This window comes from Sinocyclocheilus grahami, unplaced genomic scaffold (genome assembly GCF_001515645.1).
Source record: "Sinocyclocheilus grahami isolate Dianchi unplaced genomic scaffold, SAMN03320097.WGS_v1.1 scaffold465.1, whole genome shotgun sequence".
NCBI lineage: Eukaryota > Metazoa > Chordata > Actinopteri > Cypriniformes > Cyprinidae > Sinocyclocheilus > Sinocyclocheilus grahami.
This window is the reverse complement of record NW_015505644.1, coordinates 501,965-524,123: the sequence shown is the minus strand read 5'-3', so window position 1 is coordinate 524,123 and position 22,159 is coordinate 501,965. Positions and strand designations below refer to the sequence as shown.

The window sequence follows — 22,159 nt, the reverse complement described above, 5'->3', positions numbered from 1 at the left end:
TTTAGGGTTGTGCTATACATACCACCTGATGTCACTCTGTGTACCACAGTTTGTTATCCCAGTTAGTTTAGTGTGGGATACCCGTCCTAAACCCAGATGATTAGTGGACCGTCTCTTGTCATAGGTTGGGTGAGCGCTCTGACATTTAGCTTTGTTTTAATGATGTGACGGTAATCTCAGTGTGAGCGTTCAGCAGTATATTGCAGGGGCAGCAGTTTGATGCTAAACGGCCTGGAAGTGGTTTGTATTGATTTCTTTCTGGATTCACTGTTCTGTTTAGTACTCCATCTATCGATCCCGGTCTTAGATTACACGATGCGTGGGGTTAATGGAATTTATTCTCCTAACACATCTGTTTTTCATAGCACTTTATCAGGCCTCATATATATCTCTGTCACATCGGCATAACACTTACATATTCACCTCCGCTTCAGCCCAGGATGTTTGATCCAACACATATATTCGCTGGGCTCAGGCTGTCACATAGTTCGGTTGGCAGTTTAGCACATTCACCCCACTGTAATCTCAGACGTGTCAACAGGAATCCTATGCATATCGACCCAGCAGAAAACCAATATCCACTATACATTTTCATTACAGCGCTGACGTAGCATTCGTCCTCTCATGCATGGTTATTAATCCAACATGTGACTCATTATAAACAAGTCCATGTCCTCCTGAGTGGTGATAAAATACATGATATACAAACATTTATATTGTGGAAACACTTCTTCATTTGATTCTGCGTGCACTATTGTCAAGAGTGATAGTAAAGATCTTTAAATTGTTATATATTAGTGCTGTCAAACGATTAATCACATCCAAAATAAAAGTTTTTGTTTGCATAATCTACGTGTGTGTTCTGTGTATATTTATTATGTATAAATAAATACACACACATACAGTATATATTTTGAAAATATTTACATGTATTTACGTCTATATTTATATTCATATAATTTATATTTAAAAATATATATATTTAATATATAAACATAACATATTCTTCTGAAATATATACATGCATGTGTGTGTATTTATATATACATAATAAATATACGCAGCACACACACACATATTATGTAAACAAAAACCTTTATTTTGGATTCGATTAATCGCGATACATTTTTTGACAGCACAAATAAATCTATATATATATATAAAATGAGAAATGTGTATAAAGAGCAATGAGACTCACAAAACCTGTGATGATCATGGTTTGATCATATTCAATTCCGAAATAAATAAATAAAAATCAAATTTTGATTAAGGAAAATAAAGCCACATTTTAGGACAGTGCAGATTTTTGCCCCCGTTTTTTTTATTATTAATAATTCATATTAAATATCAAATATATTAAAATATTTTTTATGAATTGTTTTATTATGTTATTCATTATTTCTTATTTCTTATTGAAATTAATGTTTATATAATAATAATATATTTGAAAGTATAAAATTTGGAACAAATATTTTTAGTATGTATTTATCTTATGGCAGCAAACTAGTGTTTGTTAAACTGAACTTGTGCTGATTTAAACAAATGTTTTTTTTTTTGTATCTTTATTTATTTTGCAGCATATTTTTTTTTTTTTGAGAGTGTGTGAATATAGTCACATCCAAAGGTCTTAACAACATCCTCTAGTTGTATTCCCAGGATAACACCATCTGTTATCTTAGTAATAAAATGCAAAACTGATTGCAGATTTGGATGAACCACCTTTTTGAAATTCAATACCTAAACACATACACTGTTTTTACAAACCATTAAACTGATGTAAACATTCAATTAACTGGCTAATTAACTATATTACTCAGGAGAATTGTTTATTGTGAATGTTAATCATAATAAATGTAACTTTTATCGGCCTTTTGAGATTTTCATCATAGGTTGTTGTGAGTGACTAACAACGATCCACAATCTTTGTCAAATCACAGGGATGCACAGCTTCTCATGGTTAACTCATTTATTACACTAATGTGTGTCCTTGTAAAACCCACGCTATCTATAGTGTAAATGATGGTTAATAAGTGTGGTGTACATACAGTAGTGTTCGTTCCAGTCAAAGCGTCTCTAACCGGTTGACTGACTGTGCCGTTATGACGTTATATTGATCCGTACTCTCATATTCCCTGCTCTGTTCCCGGTAAAGCCGCCTTGCTGCCCGCAAACACACTCAGCGGCCTTCACTCTCACTAACATGCACACAGATTTGGGTCAGCATTTTGTTCAGCTCTCATTATTTAAGACATTGTGCTCAGATTCCATCTCCGTGTAATTTATAGATTTTTTATGTCCTTACTCGCTTTGACCACCCCGTTCACTTAAGTTGATTGTATCTACCTTTGCTGTTCCACACTTCAATTTTTCATTCTTTCTTTTCATCTATCTGCAGAAGAAACTGGTTCTGACGTTCCACACCTCCACACCAGCAGCCTGCAAGCACCTGTGGAAATGTGCCGTGGAAAACCAAGCTTTTTACAAGTGAGAGGTGTCCTTTCATCCCTCTCTCTCTCCCCCTCTCTCTCTCTATCTCCCTCTCCCTCTCCCTCTCTCTCTCTCTCTCTATACAAACACATACAGTGTATATTTTGAAAATACATGTATACATTTATATTCATATTATTTATATTATATATAAATATATGTAATATATAAACATAACATATTCTTCTGAAATATATACATGCATGTGTGTGTATTTATATATACATAATAAATATACGCAGCACACATACATATATTATGTAAATAAAAACTTTTATTTTGGATGCGATTAATCGTTTTACAGCACTATTATAAATATATAACAGTTATATATATATATAGAAGAACTGTGTTCTTTTTTTATTTTTATTTTCCGTTCATCAAACAATCCTAAAAAAAGGTTCACGGTTTCCAATAAAAATATTAAGCAATAATAATAAATGTTTCTTGAGCAGCAATCCCTCTCCCTCTCCCTCTCCCTCTCCCTCTCTCTCTCTCTCTCTATCTCTATCTCTATCTCTCTCTCTTCTTCATAATGTAAATCTAAGTAGCATTTTTTTGGTCTTTTTATGCAGTACCTTTCAAAAGTTTGGGGTCAGTATGATTTTTTTAGAAATTAAATACTGTGCTTTTGAACTTTCTATTCAATAAAGTATCCCGAAAAATCATGGTCTCGACAAAAATATCACAAATGTTTTCAAAATAATTAGAAATGTTTCTTGTTCTTTTTTTATTTTTATTTTCCGTTCATCAAACAATCCTAAAAAAAGGTTCACGGTTTCCAATAAAAATATTAAGCAATAATAATAAATGTTTCTTGAGCAGCAAATCAGCATATTAGAATGATATCTGAAGGATCATGTGACACTAAAGACTGGAGTAATGATGCTAAAAATTCAGCTTTGGTCACAGTAATAAATTACATTTTAAAATATAATACGATAGAAAATGGTAAAATGTAATAATGTAATAATATTTCACAATATTAAAATATAATTATATATAAAATATAAAATATCTTTGCAACCCAAACATTACTATATATCACTGCACCTTAGTTTATATTATGTCAGCAAAGGTCAGGACTATATTCTGGTTAAAGAAATAAAAAATAATTTAATGCATTTGATCAATAACAGCATATTTAGGAGGTAAAATCCCTTAAATCGGTTATTTCACTCAATTAGATTATGGAAAATGTAAACAGAGAATAATTCATTTGTGATGGATTTTAAAATCGGAAAAAGCTTCTAAGGTTCCAATTAAAAATGCTGAAATTTATTTTTTTGAATAAAAATCAGCCCTGGAACATAAAATTGCCTGAAAATGAAGACACCCTTTTGAAAAAAATTGTATCCTTAATATTATGTAGCAACTGTTTTACAAAATCTAAATACTGTGCTTTTGAACTTTCTATTCAATAAAGTATCCCGAAAAATCATGGTCTCGACAAAAATATCACAAATGTTTTCAAAATAATTAGAAATGTTTCTTGAGCAAATCAGCATATTATACTGATTTCTGAAGGATCATGTGACACTGAAGACTGGAGTAATGATGCTGAAAATTCAGCTTTGAATCATATTCAAATTTAAAACAATCATTTTAAAATGTAATAATATATCAAAATATTACAGATTTTACAGTCAAATCAATGCAGCCTTGGTGAGCAGAAGATACTTTGTTCAGAAAAATTTAAAAATCTTTCCAACAGCAAACATTTGAACGGTAGTGTATATGGGTCATTATCAGAAAATTGTTTGCTTATTTATTTATTTTCAGATATATCTGTGTGGATATACAATTCCATGTGTGGAATTTCTGATGACATCAATTTATTTTTCTGTGCCTCAAAAACTAAATACACATTACAAATGAAAAAACTAACTAAATAAATAAAAATAACTTTTTCAAAACCTTGTTAAATACAAAAGTTTTTGGCGTTTAAGATCAGTGCAAAAATGTCTAATAACAGCAAATATAGTACACCACACCACATTATTTACAGGTAGTATTTTTACAGTCATATTTTCCATTAAAACTGTAATTTGATGAACTACTGCAGCAATGAGGCCATTATAAGTCTAAAACATAATAAAATATAGAATGCAATTCAAACGTACCTTTATGTCACTCATCAAAGTTAAATTTGTTAAATTCAGTTAAATTTCTGATTATATCAATATATATATATATATCAATGAAAGCTTTAAATATACATTTTTAAAATGGATTTTGCATTCCACACTAAGAGTTATATACATCTTTACATCTTTCTAATAATGTGACTAAGTTGTGGATCCTGGTAATTATATCAGTATGAGGTCATGGGGACAAACACAGCACACAGATGGCACGGTTTGCTGAGAATGATCCTGATATAAGTGCCTCGATGTCTTTCTCTGTCTCTAGTTACTCTGTGTGAGTGGTGTCATGTTACTGTTGAAAGCCCTTTAATTAATAGCCTAAATGCCAGCCAGACAGCAGGCCTGCCTCTGTCAAACAACAACACTTTCTTCATATTAACACACACACATCAGCCAATCAAACGTACCTTTATGTCACTCATCAAAGTTAAATTTGTTAAATTCAGTTAAATTTCTGATTATATCAATATATATATATATATCAATGAAAGCTTTAAATATACATTTTTAAAATGGATTTTGCATTCCACACTAAGAGTTATATACATCTTTACATCTTTCTAATAATGTGACTAAGTTGTGGATCCTGGTAATTATATCAGTATGAGGTCATGGGGACAAACGCAGCACACAGATGGCACGGTTTGCTGAGAATGATCCTGATATAAGTGCATCGATGTCTTTCTCTGTCTCTAGTTACTCTGTGTGAGTGGTGTCATGTTACTGTTGAAAGCCCTTTAATTAATAGCCTAAATGCCAGCCAGACAGCAGGCCTGCCTCTGTCAAACAACAACACTTTCTTCATATTAACACACACACATCAGCCAATCACAAGCTGCTTTTATTGCTCAGGCCACACTGTAGGAGAAAAGCTGCAGAATTGATTTAAATATAGCAAAAATGATTCAACAGAAATGAGAACATCTTTTATGGCAGCAGAATAAAAAATGCAATTGCAACAAGTTTGAATATGAACTTTGTAGATGCAAACAACTGTTTGGTTAACTGCTTTTTTCTGATTTAGATGTGCAAAGTCCAGTCAGATCAAGACTGTGTCCAGCAGCAGTATATTTTTCAAGGGAAGCCGATTTCGCTACAGGTGAGATTGTGCAGTGATCTGGTGGAAGTAAACCATAAGTCAGACATGCTGATATTAATATTATTGCTTCTGGTTTGATTTCAGTGGTCGGGTGGCTAAAGAAGTGATTGAAGCCAGTTCAAAGATTCAGAGAGAACCTCCTGTTGTACACAGGTCAGCCTCCATTTATATATACCCTACTGTGTCTAATCCACACTTCACTCACTTCAGGTTGTGGAAATCAGGCTGTTCATATGGTTTAAAACGGCCACAATATGCATTTAGCTTTTTTTTTTTGGTCCACTTATTATCTATTTTTGACTCTGTTTTTTGATGCTTATGTATATACAGTGGTGTGAAAAAGTGTTGGCCCCCTTCTTGATTTCTTATTTTTTTGCATGTTTGTCACACTTTAATGTTTCAGATCATCAAACAAATTTAAATATTACACAAAGATAATGCAAGGAAATACAAAATGCAGTTTTTAAATGATGATTTCATTTATTAAGGGAAAAAAGCTGTCCAAACCTACGTGGCCCTACGTGAAAAATTAATTGCCCCCTCCTGTTAAATCATGAAAGAACTGCAATTAACCACATTATTTTAGAAAGCTGAGTTAAATTTCACTAGCCACACCCAGGCCTGATTACTGCCAGACATGTTGAATCAAGAAATCACTTAAATAGAACCTGTCTGACAAAGTGAAGCATGCTTAAATAGCAACACATCATGCCGTGATCTAAAGAAACTCAAGAACAGATGAGAATCAAAACAGTTGACATTCATACCAAGAGTCAAACATGGTGGTGGTAGTGTGATGGTCTGGGGCTGCTTTGCAGCTTCAGGACCTGGACAACTTGCCATAATTGACGGAATCATGAATTCTGCACTCTTTCAGAAAATCCTGAAGGAGAATGTCCGGCCGTCAGTTTGTGACCTCAAGCTCAAGCGCACTTAGGTTATGCAGCAGGACAATGATCCCAAACATACCAGCAAGTCCACCTATGAATGGCTCAAGAAAAACTAAATTAAGGTTTTGGAGGGGCCAAATCAAAGTCTGGACTTAAATCCGATTGAGATGCTTAAACAGTCCATTCATGCTCAAAAACCCTCCAGTGTGGCGGAATTAAAACAATTCTGCAAAGAAGAGTGGGCCAAAATTCCTCCACAGCGATGTGAAAGACTCATTGCCAGTTATCGCAAACACTTGATTGCAGTTGTTGCTGCAAAGCGTGGCACAACCAGTTATTAGATTTAGGGGGCAATTACTTTTTCACGTAGGGCCAGGCAGGTTTGGACAGCTTTTTTCTCTTAATAAAATAAATAATCATTTAAATACTGCATTTTGTATTTACTTGCATTATCTTTGTGTAATATTAAAATTAGTTTGATGATCTGAATCGTTTAAGTGTGACAAATATGCAAAAAATTTAAAAAACAGGAAGGGGGCCAACACTTTTTCACACCACTGTATGCAATGACAATGATAAATAATAAAGGTATTTTAAAGTGGCACCAGCAACACTTACGGAATGGAGAAGTCAAAATAATCAGAAAGTGGAACTGACAAGCATAATAATACTTTTTTATTTTGCCAGCGTGTTTCAGCACACAGACCTTCATCAGGGCTAAAAGAATGCAAGTAAAAGAAACTTGTTTAAATATAAACAAAGACAGTAACACTTTATTTTAAAGGGCACCTATTATGCAAAATTCTGTTGTTTGAACATAAATGTGTGTTGGCAGTGTGTGTACACAACCACCCTATAATGATAAAAATCTACCTGCTTTTTAATCCCCATAAATCATAATCAGTGTCTCAGAACTTACTGATCACAGAATCTGTAACGTGTGGCATCACATTTTACAAGCCCCACCCACGACTGTTGACGGACACTGCTGTATAACAGAGACCCCGCCCTCAGTGAGCCGCACACAATCCGCCATGTTTAACTTCACGCTAGAGCATGCATTTAAAAGCAGCATTCAAGTAAGACATGCTGTCTTATTACAGCTATAGAAGCTGTTCAGTGCAGAGCAGTGAGTGATTTTCCACTTTTATTGTATTACTTTTATTTCAGTGTTATTATTTTAGCAGTGTAGGTACTATATATTACGCTGCTGTCACTTAATACACAGATCTAATATAAACATGCGATTTCTTTCACAGCTGTTTAATACACAGACATAACCGACTGTGTTTTTCTAACTTCTGCGTGTTTTTAACATAAACTTGTGTGAAAGAGAACTTGGTTTAGTACTCACATCATGCCGTGTGACAGCCGCTTTCTGTGCGCGTGCTTTGGATGTGTGCGCTCAGAAAACCGTGTAGCAGAAGTTTAAACTGATATGGCTTTAAAACGCATGATTTCAGCATGATAGACGTGATAATCAAAACCAAATGGATTTTTTTTGACAAAGTGTCTGAGGTATGAGCTGTAAAGGCACAGCCCTATTCCAGAAAAGGGGGCGGGGAGCAGCAGCTCATTTGCATTTAAAGAGACATGCACGAAAACAGAGTGTTTCTGCTTCCACTCAAAATAGGCATTTTCAAAATGATATAATAAATGATCTGTGGGGCTGTTTTGAGCTGAGACTTCACAGACACATTCTTGGGACATCTGAGACATAAGTTACATCGGTAACACTTTACAATAAGGTTCATTAGTTAACTAAATTAGTTAACATGAACTAATAATGAACTGCACTTATACAGCGTTTATTAATCTTTGTTAATGTTAATTTCAACATTTACTAATACATTATTAAAATCTTGTTAACATTAGTTAATGCACTGTGAACTAACATGAACTAACAATGAACATCTGTATTTTTATTAACTAACGTGAGCGTAGATTAGTAAATACAGTAACAAATGTATTGCTCATGGTTAGTTCATGTTAGTTAATACATTAACTAATGTTTAACTAATGAACCTTATTGTAAAGTGTTACCGTTACATCTTGTAAAACGGACATAATAGGTGCCCTTTAAGAACCAATTCTCACTAATAACTAGCATGCATATTACTAGCATATTGGCTGTTTATTAGTACTTATAAAGCAAATATTAATGCCTTATTCTACATGACTATATTTTAGATCTCTTAATCTGACCACATACCAAAACTTAACAACTACCTTGCTAACTATTAATAACCAGCAAATTACGAGTTTGTTGAGGCAAAAGTCATAGTTAATAGTTAAAGGGATAGTTCACCCAAAAATGAAAATAACCCCATGATTTACTCACCCTCAAGCCATCCTAGGTGTATATGACATTCTTCTTTCAGACGAATACAATTGGCATTATATTAAATAATGTCCAGGCTATTCCATGATTTATAACTACCAAATTTCGCTATAAGTTTGATTGCATCATATAATAATTGCTGTTAATAGAGTTCATCGTCTGTTTGATTACGTCTTTAATTGATTTTTCCGTACATTTCTGCCATATGTACATTAACTGACAGTCACCACTGATAAGCTAAATATTGTAGAAACTTAACTTGCTGTAAAGTTGCTTTGCAACGATTTGTATCGTGAAAAGCGCTATACAAATAAACTTGAATTGAATTGAAACTTGAATTACAATGGGAGTGGATGGTAGCCCAAAATTCGAAGTCGAAGAAATTGCACCCATCCATTATAAAAGAAGTCCACACGGCTCCGGGGGGTTAATAAAGGCCTTCTGAAGTGACGCGATGTGTTTGTGTATGAAAAATATCCATATTTACAACTTTATAAACCTTAATCTATAGCGTCCGCTAACTGTACGCTCGTTCACAAGAGAGTGGCGTCCAGCGGATTATGTAGGAAGAAGGCGTAGCGTAAGCTCCGGTGAGAATATGCTCGTCTCGCCAGAAACAAGTTTTGTTTACAGCAAAGGAAAACCAGTGTCCTCTAAGGCACAGCCCTATTCCAGAAAAGGGGGCGGGGAGCAGCAGCTCATTTGCATTTAAAGAGACATGCACGAAATGTATATATATATATATATATATACTACCAAATATATACCAAGTATATATATATAATATAACTACCAAATTTCGCTATAAGTTTGATTGCATCATATAATAATTGCTGTTAATAGAGTTCATCGTCTGTTTGATTACGTCTTTAATTGATTTTTCCGTACATTTCTGCCATATGTACATTAACTGACAGTCACCACTGATAAGCTAAATATTGTAGAAACTTAACTTGCTGTAAAGTTGCTTTGCAACGATTTGTATCGTGAAAAGCGCTATACAAATAAACTTGAATTGAATTGAAACTTGAATTACAATGGGAGTGGATGGTAGCCCAAAATTCGAAGTCGAAGAAATTGCACCCATCCATTATAAAAGAAGTCCACACGGCTCCGGGGGGTTAATAAAGGCCTTCTGAAGTGACGCGATGTGTTTGTGTATGAAAAATATCCATATTTACAACTTTATAAACCTTAATCTATAGCGTCCGCTAACTGTACGCTCGTTCACAAGAGAGTGGCGTCCAGCGGATTATGTAGGAAGAAGGCGTAGCGTAAGCTCCGGTGAGAATATGCTCGTCTCGCCAGAAACAAGTTTTGTTTACAGCAAAGGAAAACCAGTGTCCTCTTGGCTTATATCGAAATCCTCCGACATTTTTCTTTACAAATCCTCGTTTTGTACTACTAATCCGTGACCGGTGTTTTGTTTTGCTCTCTCCTCTGCTCTTCCACGTTCGTCACTTCCGCGTTCGTCTCCTCGTTTGCCTACGTGCTACGTCATACGCTGGACACCACTCTCTCGTGAGCGCACATACGACAGTTAGCGGAAGCTAGAGATTAAGGTTTATAAAGTTGTAAATATGGATATTTTTCTTACATAAACGCATCGCGTCGCTTCAAAAGGCCTTTATTAACCCCCCGAAGCCATGTGGACTTCTTTTATAATGGATGGGTGCAATTTATTCAACTTCAAATTTTGGGCTACCATTCACTCCCATTATAAAGCATGGAATAGCCTGGAAATTATTCAATATAACGCCGATTGTATTCGTCTGAAAGAAGAATGTTATATACACCTAGGATGGCTTGAGGGTGAGTAAATCATGGGGTAATTTTCATTTTTGGGTGAACTAACCCTTTAATAGTAATATTATAACATGATATTATGTCTACATAGTCTACATCAAAAATCTACATCCATCAAATTATTTTTGTAAAAAACTACTCTTTTTAAATGATTTCACTTTCACTTCAGAAGTTCATGTTTTAACATTTTTGTATGTTTCTATGGCTGTTTCAGGTCTCAGTTTGGTCAAAGCAGAAGCTTTATTTCGCTCAGTCATAAACAGCTGATAATGAACATGGAGCCTCTTCTACCAGCACTGAGCTCCAGCAGGGAAACCAGAGACTCCTCCGCAGACAACGGTAACACGCCTGCATACATACACACCTGAACAGTGCATGTAAAGATCTATAACCCCTAAACAAATGAAAAGTACATCTAAAAATACTAACAAATATGATCATGATCCATTCACGAGACTCTAGTCACATTATTATTCCAGCAAACTGTTTTTATTCTACAAGAAGGTGAAATGCCTCATGATGGACCAACATTTTCACCAGATAAATGTAGTTTTTTGTCAAACATTTTGTTTTTGCACTCCCTGGCCACTTTATTAGGTACACCTGTTCAACTGCTCATTAAGGCAAATGTGTAATCAGCCAATCACAGCAGCAACTCAATGCATTTAGACATGTAGACATGGTCAGGATGATCTGCTGAAGTTCAAACCAAGCATCAGAATGAAAGGAGATTTACGTGACTTTGAATGTGGAATGATTGTTGGTGCCAGATGGGCTGGTCTGAGTATTTCAGAAACTGATGATCTACTGGGATTAACATGCACAACCGTCTCAAGAGTTTACACAGAGAATATCTGAAAAAGAGAAAATATTCAATGAAGGCAGTTCTGTGGGCAAAAATGCCCTGTTGAAGCCAGAAGTCAGGCTACAATTCGCAGAGGCTCACCAAAACTTTTTGTCTGGTCTGGCATATCCGGAGTGAACTAGAGCATTTCATGAAGGGGTCTTGTCATGTGATGAAGCCGTGGTGTCCGTGAGAGGAGATCTGAGGCTGGTTCATCAATGCTAAGCCCTTCACAGATCCAGTTACCAGAGGACAGGACAAGCTTTTTAAGACTGAATGTCACACTGGCCCTTCTCAGAAGTTCCCTGTTCATCCTGCTTGAAAACAACGTGCTTGCTAAAACAGACAACACTACTACACTATAAAAAATTGTGAAATTTACAGTTAAAATCTACTTAAGTCCTACTTAAGTGTATAAAAAAACACTGTTGAGTTCAACTACTTGCATTTAATAAACTATAATACATTTCCATTTAAACTGAGTTCTCACTAAAGTATATTATTTTAAAGAACATTATTTCTGTAACAAGTACTAAACTGCACTTCTTTTTCACATGGAAGTACCTCATTATAAACTCAGTTTTGCCTTTGTTTTTTTTTGTTTTTTTTTAAAAAAGAAGGGACAAGTTGAACATGTTTGTGGTAATCAACATCATGCCTAAAATACTATCAACTGAGCTTAAGTTGTATTAAACCCAGAGTATTCCATTAACTGAACACAAAGGCAAAACGAGATTTGAGCTCCAGTGGAGGGGAACATTATTCTGCTCTGTTATCCCTTTAATATCTGATCATGAAGTATTAATAAAATAATAAAAGGAGTTTAGGTTGTTTAGGTTGTTCTGGGTGTACAGCAGGACGCCTCAAAGCCAGATACGTGTGATGTCTGCTGGCTGTACTGTACTCCGGACTGGATCTTTTCACCATAATCAGCCGCTGTGATTAGCAAAGCCTTGAGCTATGACTGATGCTGTATAAATAGCTCATCCTGCATTTGGGCTGATCCGGCCCCTAATGCCCCGACTTTGTTCACATGTCCGCTATCCGGTGAAATGAAGGACCCCATCCTATGAGCCTTAACCCATCCAGAAAAGCCAGTGACAGTGTTTGAGCCAGCAGGAGCCGTGAGATTGAGGTGAATTGAGAGGGAGGTGTTGATATGGAGGTTCTCGGAGAGCAGGGGGAGCGTGTGGTGGGTTGTGAAAAGGTTGCTGAGGAAGGTCTGCGGGTGAAGGATGTAGATGAGGTTCTGGAGGAATGTTTGGAGGAGCGAGGAGACGCCATGCGCTGTCAGGTGAAGATCACCACACGTCACAACCTGCAGCTGCGCATGGCCAACTACACGGCGCGAGATGTCTACGTGCGGCTGCTCAGCCACGGAGACCGCATCTCAGGAACCGGTACGGAAGCTTCCCAAATCATGATTTACCAATGTTTGCATCTGATAATTGTGATTGTACAGATGGACTGGATGCGGGATCATTTCTACTTCATTTCTTCATTGAATAGCAATTTTACGTCAATCTGAAAATGCATCCCGAAATGAACATTTTGTCATCTTTTACTTACCTCATATCATTCCAAAGTTGGGAAAAAATTGATGTTTTGAAAAAAGTCTTATGTGTATTTTTGTCCATTTTATTGTTTTGTACCAACATTCTTCAAAATATATGTTTTATGTGCTGCAGAAATAAGTACGTCAGTAAATGATGACAGGAGAATCGTTTTTGGTTGAACTATTCTTATAAGGCAGCAGAAAACTCTTGACTCCACTTGGTGTAGCTTAAAGGGGTCATATGATGTTGCTAAAAAGAACATTATTTTGTGTATTTGGTGTAATGAAATGTGTTTATGCGGTTTAAGGTTAAAAAAACACATTATTTTCCATTTTCTGTACATTATTGTTGGTTTTTCTCTATACCCCGCCTTTCTGAAACGCGTCGATTTTTACAAAGCTCATCGGTCTGAAAAGCGAGAAGTGCTCTGATTGGTCAGCTATCCAGTGCGTTGTGTATGGCTGAATACCTCAAGCGTGTGACGGAAATGTTACGCCCCTGCCTACCATATTGTGATGCCCTGTCCGGCTGGAGCGTAACATAAAACCATGTCTGCATTTGTGATCGGAGAAATGACAAACAACAAGCCCTACAGAACAGCTGACATTGTAGTCTACTCTCCCAGGATCAGGAAACGGTCCTCCATAAAATGTGCTGCACACATCTGAATATTTGGGTTGAACTGTTCTGGAACAGTGTTGTAAATACAACTTAACCACTGATTTCTAGTCGTGTCCTCTTTTGGAAGACCAAACAAAGTAGTTTCGCTTTCACAACGAAACACACAGCATCACACACGGCGGACTTGAGTGTGCGGAGGCGGCGGGCTTGAGAATGGCGCGGCCCGCGGATTCGACGAAGGAGCGGCAACCACATGTAACGACCCTGGGCTGGACTCCGCTTCGTCCACGGTGAAAGCCGATCCGGCGATCCACAGCGCGAAGTTGTAGTATTTCCTCAGCGACCAGCACGGATCAGCTCCAGGCATGACGAAGCAGATATCATCCTCTTTTGGAAGACCAAACAAAGTAGTTTCGCTTTCACAACGAAACACACAGCGCCTTCACGACATGGCAGCGGCGGCAACAATACTACAGCGAGAATAAAAGTTACGCCTTCTTTCTTTGCGTGAACATTTGGGCGGCGTTATGCAAATCTTCCCACACAGTGACATAGACATGTGGGGGCGTGTTAGAACGAGCCGTTTTAGGTAGGCGTGGTTGACTCTTAACTTTGATAAAGAATATCTCTTTGGATTTGAGACTTTAGTCTTTGCAACTTTACAGATCTTCTTTATGCACCAAGAGCTTGTAACACTCCAAAGAGAAAGGAAAACTTGAAATCGCATCATATGACCCCTTTAACAATATTGAAATAACTGACTAAATGAAACACTACATAAACACATTAAGATAATTAATTTTCAAAAATGATAATTCTGTCATTTACTCACCCTCATGTCGTTTCGAACCCGTATGAATTTCTCTCTTCTGTTGAGCAAAAAAGAAGATATTTTGAAGAATGTAACAGTTGACGGTAGCCATTTACAGTATGTTCTTTCCATAACACTGAAACAAAATGAATTACTAAACCACAACATTGTAGTAAAATAGTGTAGTCATTATATTATTATTTCAGGAGGTCAGGTTTTCACAACAAGGACAGATTTACATTTTTGTTAAATGACGATACATATTAATTTATAAATGTCTTAATATTTGGATTCTTTTTGCACATTCTTATCAACTAAAATGCTATTTTCAGCAACTAAAATTAGTCAAAGTAGTAAAATTGAGTGAATGTGACATGAAATAATGACTAAATATATTTATTTACAATTTTTTTAATCAAAAGACAAACTATGTCTACAATTTTTTTTTTTTTTTTAAATGGATATGTAAATATGAGTGATTTGGTGATACAATGAAATGTTGTAGATTGTAGTTTCAAATAAAAGCATTCAGAGGCATTATCTTTTATTTAATGTGTTGTGATTGTTGCACAATGAAGTTTTATTCAGAAAATGAAAAAAAAAATCTAGTTCTTTGTACTTTGCTTTGATGACACATAAACGGAGTGGAGGGCATGTCAACTTTTGTGTCAAACGGCATTTTTCTCTTTTCTTTTTCTTTTATGTCTTTCACATTCTTCAGGAGAATCTCCCTCAGATTTAGTTATTGTTGCATCTAACTGTTGCCATGGTAGCCATGATGGTCTGTTGCTAGTGACGACTGTTTCCTCCTCCTGGGTTAAATGGCTCTTTATGTGTCGCTATGGTGACATCTTCTCTTTGCCCATATGTCTGCATCTACTAACTTAAGTGTGCTTCTGTGTAAGCTGTTCAATAGATAACTCATGATTATCCAATTAGTATTTCAGGAACTGTTAAGCGGCTGTCAGTGCTGATGCCTTGAAATCTGGTACATCCTGTCAATGAGGGATCAATCAATTAATGCTTTTCATCCAACAATCCAGTTTTTATCTGAAGAGATGTGCATTATTTTTTGACAGTATGTTAAATGTCACAGTGAAATGAGAGGATGGTTAGGTCAGAGGACATTGCAGAGCTCTGTGTTTTAGAGAATAGTTGCATGGAGAAGCATCGACGTCACTGAAAATTTAGCCGGGAGACTCGTCTTAATCCACACTAGTCAGGCTGCTGGGTCTATATTTAGACCGGACTTGTCCAAAGAACAGGCTACAGCTGTGCCTCTCAACTGCTGGTTAAACATACATACAACATATACACAAGAAGAGCAATATATATATATATATATATATATATATATACTATATATATATATATACTGTATATATATATATAAACATGTCATAACTTGAAATAAAAGTTAACTAAAATTAACTGGAAATGAATTATTTTATTTCAGCTAGTTGCATTACTAACATAAATACAAAATGAACTGAAACAAAACGATATAGTCATTTTTAATAAACAAAAATTAATACAAATGACAAAAGCACACAATTAAATGACAAAAATTAAAATGAAAACATGAAGATATAAAGAGTAAAAACAAATTCAAAATAGTAATAAAAACGAATGTTTTGTGCCAAACCAGTTATATTCAAAATGTTTTGGGATTTAATTTGACTGGTTTTTAAAGCAAAAAATGTCCTTATTAATATTATTACAAATATTCTTACTAATCATTAGTATTCATAGTATCAGTATAATTAAATCATTATTATTAGTAGTATCAGTATTAATATTAGTATTAGTATTCTTAGTATTACTATAACCAGGGCCGTTTCTAGGCATAGGCGAGCTAGGCAGACAGATTTGTCCAAAAGGTGTGCGTTTTTTGCGCCAATGCATTGTTAAAGGATCAGCGTGTCATGTATTATTTCCCATATAAACTTTAACATCCAATTAAAAAATATTTGTATAGTAAAATTCGCTAATTCACGAGATCAATACATCCTTTATTAGACCGCTTTGTCGAGTTAAATGCATCCTTACGGAGGTGTCGAAATGTTGAATCAATTCATTCACTTCCAACAGCACTTAATGGGAGCAGCGTCATAGAGGGCAGAGCGTCACGTTATTTAAATGAGACGTTAACGAGTAGCAAATGATTAAGTAGCTGCATTGGTTACTTTTATGCCACTGATAAAGCTTTTACATGTAGTTTGGGGTAACAAAGGGGTTTTATAGGTTTGACTGAAATAATACTGAAATAACTGACACTTTAAATCAATGTTTCAAGAAACAACAACAAAAATTTTTTAACAAAAAACAGATAAAGACAAAAAAGTAGCCATTGATAATATCTAAACAATATGTAGTAGTATAGTATATAGTATCCAAATCAAAATGTATTTATGTGCGATTTATGTGTAAATTATGTGCAATGTCAATGCCACTAGGGATTGTTACATAGGGCTATACAGGCATCTAGTGGCAACACAATGATATTACAGATACTAAATGGTGCAAAATGTTTATCTTAACAGTCAATTTACAAATAATGCATTCAGATTTGTGGAACTCAATGCACTGAATCTCCACAAATTAGTGTCGTTACTATGACAATCAATTTGAATGTGACAAGCAACTGATGTCTGAAAAAAAAAAAAATAATAATAATATATATATGCAATAAGGATATCACCTAGGGCATCAAAATGGCTAGAAACGGCCCTGACTATAACATTATTATTCTTAGTATTGGTATTAATATTAATATTACTAAGCATTATTATTCTTGTTATTAGTATTAATATCCTTCTTAGTATTAGTATTACTAATAATTATAATTCGTTCTATTAGTGTTATTATAGTATTGTGTGTGTGTACTGGTTTGGGTGGTTTACAGTGCTGGGTAGTAACTGATTACATGTAATCTGGATTCAGTACTTGTAATTAGATTATATTACATTTAAAAAAACTCTTAATCAGACTACAGTTACTTTTTTATTGATTACATATTATTTATACAATAACAATAAATTATGCATAACCATGAATTTAAACAAACCCCCTGCAGTTCCTTCACATACCCCAGTTTTGTAATGTTTCATGCACTTCATGTTATTAATAATAAAAAATGTCATATATTTTCTTTCTCTTTGTATTTTTATATCAATATGATACAAGATTATCCTGTTTATATCAATGTGATAAATGTCAAAAGTAATCTAAAAGTAGTCTGATTATATTTCCTAAAATGTGTAATGTCATGGATTATGTTACTGACAACTATTTTTGTCATGTAATTTGGCATCAGTAACAGAGTACAATTTGCTTGTAATTTTTAAGTGGAAGATGGATACATTTTTCTCAGTCCTGTTACCAAAACTCTAATGTCTTTTAAAAAGCATGTTTAAAAATATGTCAAGAAATTCCTTCATTTCCCCCTCAGGCAGGTGTTTATTTGAAAGAAATTGTTGGTTTCATGGTAAAAAAAAGATAACTATTTATATACACAAGGTGTATTGTTCTAAAGTACACAACCCCATTTTTTTTTTTTTTCATTTTAAAGGCGACTCAAACCTCAAGCTTATCAATTTTCTATGATGCAATTTATTAAACAATGGGATAAATTATGGACCAAACTTAATAAAAAATAAAAAGTGGTTTAACTTGATTTTTAAAGAAAAAACCATTTAGTAACAGGAATGAAATGGGTTACAGGAAGGAGTATCCATTATATTAGTATACAGGTTTGACTACACATGTGAGGTATAGTGAAAGTGTTGAACATTGACTAGTGAGCTGACCTCACTGCTTGTTTCTATTTAAATCTAGTGGTCTGCAGAGGTTTTTGTTAGGGTTATGTTTTAATGGTAGAAGACGGGTTATAAGATAATATATAAATAATGAAAAAATTATAAATATTAAATTAAAATTAATATTAAAAATAATAAGCTTAACCAATAATATATTATAGCGCAGCTCACACTCAAACGCCACTCCATATATGAGTCTAATACGTAATTGCCACAGGACAGAAATTTCAAGTACATTTTCTGTCATACTTGCAGGAGCAATGTAATAGAAAACAGCAATGCAGGAACAACCATAGGTTTTCTCTGGGCAAAAGCATTGTCTCAGTGTGGATAGAAGGCCAAAATGTTGAGAAAAAGATGCACTTTCTAATTTATCTAGATTAATATGGATGTAGCCTAATATTTACGTTAATAAATCTGATGACACTACTCACTCCTGTTACTATTACTCAGTTACTATATGTAAGTATAGGATATATGAGTATATGAGTAACAGGACTGAAAGTAACAGGATTGAGATTTTAGGATAAAATTAGCAAAGACGTATAATCTAGCCACATGGAGTACATGCTAATATTATGAGAATACTCAGCAAATTATAGTGATTCACCAAAGATTTGTATTTTAAAAATAAAGTAACATCTAAGAAATAATTTAGGTAACAGGATAGTATATTTATAATTACGCTCCCAGCCACCGTTACAATATCATCAAATATACAGAAAAGAAAATAAGGCCACATGCTTTCGATCATTTCTTTGCCTTCAGAAGATCCAGATGTTGCAATATTATGTGGAAAATGTGTCTTGTGGAATTTCCTCAGTTTTTAGAGGGGGGAATGTGTTAGCGTAACAGGACTGAGTGAAAACCTGGGGACACGACTAAAATGTGTATTTTATGACATGTACAAATGCTATGTTTTCTGTGTATTAGATAGTTTTTAATATTTTTTTAATTACATATTTTAAATTTGCAGTTAGATTAATGTGCAGGACACTTTGATTAATAATAAAATGTGTTTTATAGTTAATTTTTATGCATGTTTGTACCTATAATGTCCTTGGGACAGAAATGGCACCCATTCTGTGGAATGGCCCCTATATAGATTTGGAAAAAGAATATGAAATATTTATTTATTTTTTGCTTTCAACACATAAAAGAGTTACAAATCTATCAGATATACTATTACTACATTCAAGTCAACAGTGTTTCCTGATAATGACCAATGTGTTCTTCAGGAAATGTTGAAATGTCCATGAAAAATGAATCTTAAAGGGACAGTTCACCCCCCAAAAAAAAAGAAAAGAAAATTCTGTCATCATTTACTCAGAAGGTATTTTAAAGAGTGTGTGTGACCAAACACTTAATGGTCCCCATTGACTTCCATAGTATTTTTCCATTCTATGGAAGTCAGTGTGGACCAGCAACTGAATAAATATCTTCTGATTTAATGATTTTTGGGTGAACTGTCCCTTTAAGGGTGAACTTTCAGTGATTAACACAACCAGTTGTTCACTCCGCAGGACTCTCGGCTTTGAAAGACTCGGTACATCTGTCCCCACTGAAACCATCGGTCACTCCTGAGGAGGCGGAGATGGAGGAGAGGGAAAACCACGTTCAGGACAGACGCGAAGACGAGGCAGCCAGCAGGACGAGAGCGGATGAGGAAAGGAGAGAGATACACGTAGACCATGAAGATGAAGCGTGCGCGGCTCTCACCATATCTGACACAGCGTACAGCCCGTGTGCCAGCATGGTGCCCACGCCGGTGGAGGAGAGCCAGGGCGGCCTAGACCTGCTGTTCCAGAGTCCCGCGCGCCTGCTGAAGGAGCTGCACGCTGACCCAGAGATGCAGCTGGAGCTCCAGGCCGAGAGGGAGAGGGAAGTGGCCAGAGAAGCGTTTCGTCAGTCGCTGTGCAGCCCGTCAAGTGGACGGCAGCAGATGCAGGCGTGTCTGCGCAGTGCCGCCCGTCTGGTGGTGATGGCCACGGGTCTCCTCATGATTCTGCTTCCCCTCCTGCTCGTGCTGCTGGAGTCAGACCTGGACATCTCGTTCTTGCATGACATCCGGCAGACGCCCGAGTTTGAGCAGTTCCACTACGAGTACTACTGCCCCCTGCGCCGCTGGATCCTCTGCAAACTGGAACTCATGACAGAGCAGCTCTGGGGCGACTGAGGCTCAGCGGGAAATACAGGGAATGGGGGGCGGGAATATAATGGACAGGACAGGGACAGGTTTGCTCTCCTACATCACATGATTTATTCATTCACATCTTTTGCAGATCTCGTAGCAGTAATGGAGGCAGTTTCCTAGCGCTTGCGCTGTAGTTGTCTAGTGTTTAAGCCATAGCGTTAGACAGCGGACAGCAGCATGGGCCTTTAAAGGGTTCATTAAAGCTGTATGACATGCACAGCTTTGGTAGAAATGCACTGGAACATCATACATTTCAACAACGATGACGGATATGTATGCTTTTTCAATATCTTCATTCATTTCATCTGCCTGTTGTCATAAACTTGAAAAAGAGTGTCAGTCAGGGTCCAAAATTAACTTCTTGTCCTACATTTCAATGGTGAGTGAATTTTCTGGACATAAAAGATTTTATTTTAATTTATTTTACAGGTTTTTCTTTGTTTTGTTTTGATTCCTGTGACTATTAATAAGCCCCCTTTCTCTCTATATACAGTCCTTTTAAAAAAAAAAGAAATCAATACTTTTATTCAGTAAGGGTGCATTAAATTCATCAAAAGTAAGAGTTAAGACATTTATTATATTACAAAAGATTTCTGTTTCATATAAACACTGTTCTTTTGAACTTTCTATACTTCAAAGAATCCTAAAAATGTATTGGTTTCTAAAAAAAAGCAGCACAACTGTTTTCAAAATTAATAGTAATAATAATAATAAATGACTGAACAGCAAATCAGCATATTTGAATTATTTCTGAAGGATCACGTGAATGAGTAAGGATGCTGAAAATTCAGCTTTGATCACAGGAATAAATGACATTTTAAAACATATTCAAATGGAAAATAGCTTCAGCTTCTGTAAATTGTGATAAAATTTCACAGTATTGCTGTTTTTACTGTATTTCTGATCAAATAGATGAAATTACAGCCATAGGAGTTGATGGAATCGATGTTTTTACAAAAAAAAGAATCAGTTCTTTTACTAGAGTCGACTCTTTTAAATTGACTCTATGACTTTGTTTCTCATATTTCTGTTTTGCTGGTTAAACAGCAGAAATGTTATGCCACATGGCCTCCTAGCTTAATTTGTGACATCAAAGAATTTTTTCTTTTGTAGACTATATGTACGATATCTCTTTGATTTGATTTACTTATAATCAGCGAGGGTCACTGTTTAAACGAGTTAGGTTAACTGGCCTGTAAAACTGTTTACTTATCCACCAAAGCCCATTTTCATTTACATTTGATGCTTGCCAAAGTTAATTGTGGACCCTGATGCTGGTTTGAGTGTGAAATCCTGTATAAACACATATGAAGTGTCCATTTCAAATGATTCGATATCTTTGACTCAGTCAACCTCCATAACAACACAAATAATGCACGTCAAATGTAGAAGAGGCACAGACAGGTAATGAGCTCAGACCCGCATCTCTAAATCAAGACTTATTTTCTTAAAAATCAAATTACAGCTATTAAGACAAGCAGATTCTGACCTCACAACACTGTATTGGAATAAATCTTTGCCTCTCGCAGAGCAACACACACAGAT

General features: G+C 35.4%; 1 protein-coding gene across 2 annotated transcripts in view; it reads left to right on the top strand.

Annotated features, from left to right (window-relative positions):
- frmd3 (FERM domain containing 3) overlaps positions 1 to 21,099 on the top strand; it is a 73,919-nt gene extending 52,820 nt beyond the window's left edge. Inside the window, exons 10-14 of one of the 2 annotated variants that reach the window (XM_016235274.1) lie at positions 2,399 to 2,484; positions 5,659 to 5,733; positions 5,818 to 5,886; positions 10,985 to 11,109; positions 19,944 to 21,099. In XM_016235274.1, the coding sequence (XP_016090760.1) occupies positions 2,399 to 2,484; positions 5,659 to 5,733; positions 5,818 to 5,886; positions 10,985 to 11,109; positions 19,944 to 20,596 (1,008 nt within the window). In that variant the 3' untranslated portion in view covers positions 20,597 to 21,099. Of the gene's footprint in view, positions 1 to 2,395; positions 2,485 to 5,658; positions 5,734 to 5,817; positions 5,887 to 10,984; positions 11,110 to 19,943 lie in introns of both variants that reach the window. The other variant, XM_016235273.1, reaches the window with a different exon arrangement.
- Positions 21,100 to 22,159: the final 1,060 nt, after the last annotated feature.